The 1,768-nt window shown below is 29.9% G+C and overlaps 1 protein-coding gene across 1 annotated transcript; it reads left to right on the plus strand.

Moving 5' to 3' along the window:
* The first annotated feature begins 208 nt into the window (after window positions 1-208).
* LOC133312138 (pectinesterase inhibitor 1-like) lies at window positions 209-769 on the plus strand. Its single transcript, XM_061513296.1, has one exon. It carries the CDS (start codon window positions 209-211, stop codon window positions 767-769), a length of 561 nt encoding a protein of 186 aa, XP_061369280.1.
* Window positions 770-1,768: the final 999 nt, after the last annotated feature.

Below are 1,768 nucleotides of genomic sequence, written 5' to 3' on the forward strand. Positions count from 1 at the left end.
TTATAATTCTCATCTTAAATGAGAATTATAAAACCCTTAAAATATTAAACTTGTAGATTTGAACATAATAAATGCATTAAAGAATATCTTATGAAAATATCCTGTATGCATCTATGCACAATATTGGGAACTATAAAAACTATTCTAATACTTGAATACACCAAACCAAGCTAGGAAGAAAGGAAGGAGAAACAAAGGCAACGACATAATGATTTATTTCTCTGTTAGATCTTGTTTGATCTCTTTTTTTGTGCTTGTATTCCTTTTATTTGTTGGGTCATCCAATAAAGTTGTGGAAGTGAATGCCATTTGCAAACAAGCAAAAAACCCTTCATTTTGTTTAAGTCTTTTAAACTCAAAGCCTGGTGGAGCAACTCATGCAACTCTCATTGACCTTGCTCAGTATACCATTGGTGTACTTCGTGCCAATGTCACCATCACAATTAAATATATCAATTTGCTGATTGCACATAGTGGTACTGATCGTAAGGCAATAAACCATTACAAATCATGTTTAACACATTTCAGTTACAATGAGGGCGCTCTCGGTGATGTTGAAAACACTCAAAAATGTTTAAGGTCAGGAGATTACAATGGCGTGAATGTGGCTGCAAGTGCTGTGATGACAGATGTTGAAGATTGTATTTCGGGGGAGTCACCATCTAATCCTTCTTATCACGATCCGTCGATGCTCCCTAAATATGCTGATGTTGTCAAGCAGATTGCTCAAATAATTCTTATTTTGTCAAATTTTCTAATTCGTAATTAGTTAATTTTTAGTGCTTGTATGTTTGAAGCTAGTGTTTGGGTAACCTTGTAATAAATGAAATAATTACTTCTTTTCATTTGATAATAAGTCTTTAACTCTATTGTGGACTCCACTTATTTAAAGAGTTTTTTATTTGGTAAGTAACTTTATAACCGACTATGCTATTTTTCTTCTCATTTCTTATAGTGTTATAATTTCATTGATTTGAAAAAAGTGGATGGAATTACTCAGTATGTTTTAAAATGCTAGTAGCTAGTACCTAATTTTTCACATGGATTCGCTTTTCTGCAGTTACTGCAGATAAGTTTATCTGCAGTAAACTCAATACGATGTCGTTTTGGGTCAAAAATCATGGTGTTTTGTAATTTTAATTTATTTCAGGGTTATTATAGTCTTTATAATTATAATTTTCTAAACTTTCAATCCCAAAACGACATCATTTTGAAAGTAAATACAGATAACTTATCTGCATTAACTGCAGAAATATTTTTCTGTTTTCACATATGCCAATGGTTAATAATAACAAAATCAACAATTAATACCATCAAGGATCATTGATTGAGAAATTTTGACATGATAATGTGAAATTAACACATCGGAGGATGCATCTCAATTTCCTTTAAACTTGGATTTTTTCCATAGTTCTCAACAGTTAGTACCATATGTAATTATATTAAAATACATAAACAAAAATTAATTTGTTTCTTTATCTTAATATCATTTAGGTGATATTTAATACATAATTGCTTCTAATTAAGTGTTACATGTTGGAAAACAATGAGAAGTGACTTATCGTATAAGCTTGTTAGGGAAAAAATCGATTGAGATGGTGACAAGAAACTTGAAGTTATAAACCTTGTTTTGTATAAGGGATAAGATCCTTTGACAATAGATATAAATTAAAACACTTACTTATGGTGTAATAATTTTCAAAAATGAGTTCTAAAAACTTTGTTCAAACATAATAAAAAAATTAAAATCGATAATTATTATTTGGTG

The sequence above is a fragment of the Gastrolobium bilobum genome, unplaced genomic scaffold, assembly GCF_033153095.1.
Source record: "Gastrolobium bilobum isolate Gb01-03AN ecotype WA unplaced genomic scaffold, APGP_CSIRO_Gbil_v1 utg66492, whole genome shotgun sequence".
NCBI classification, from domain to species: domain Eukaryota; kingdom Viridiplantae; phylum Streptophyta; class Magnoliopsida; order Fabales; family Fabaceae; genus Gastrolobium; species Gastrolobium bilobum.

Bases quoted from the DNA above. Each gene is read 5' to 3' on its own strand.
- LOC133312138 (XM_061513296.1), top strand. From the start codon at position 209: ATGATTTATTTCTCTGTTAGATCTTGTTTGATCTCTTTTTTTGTGCTT.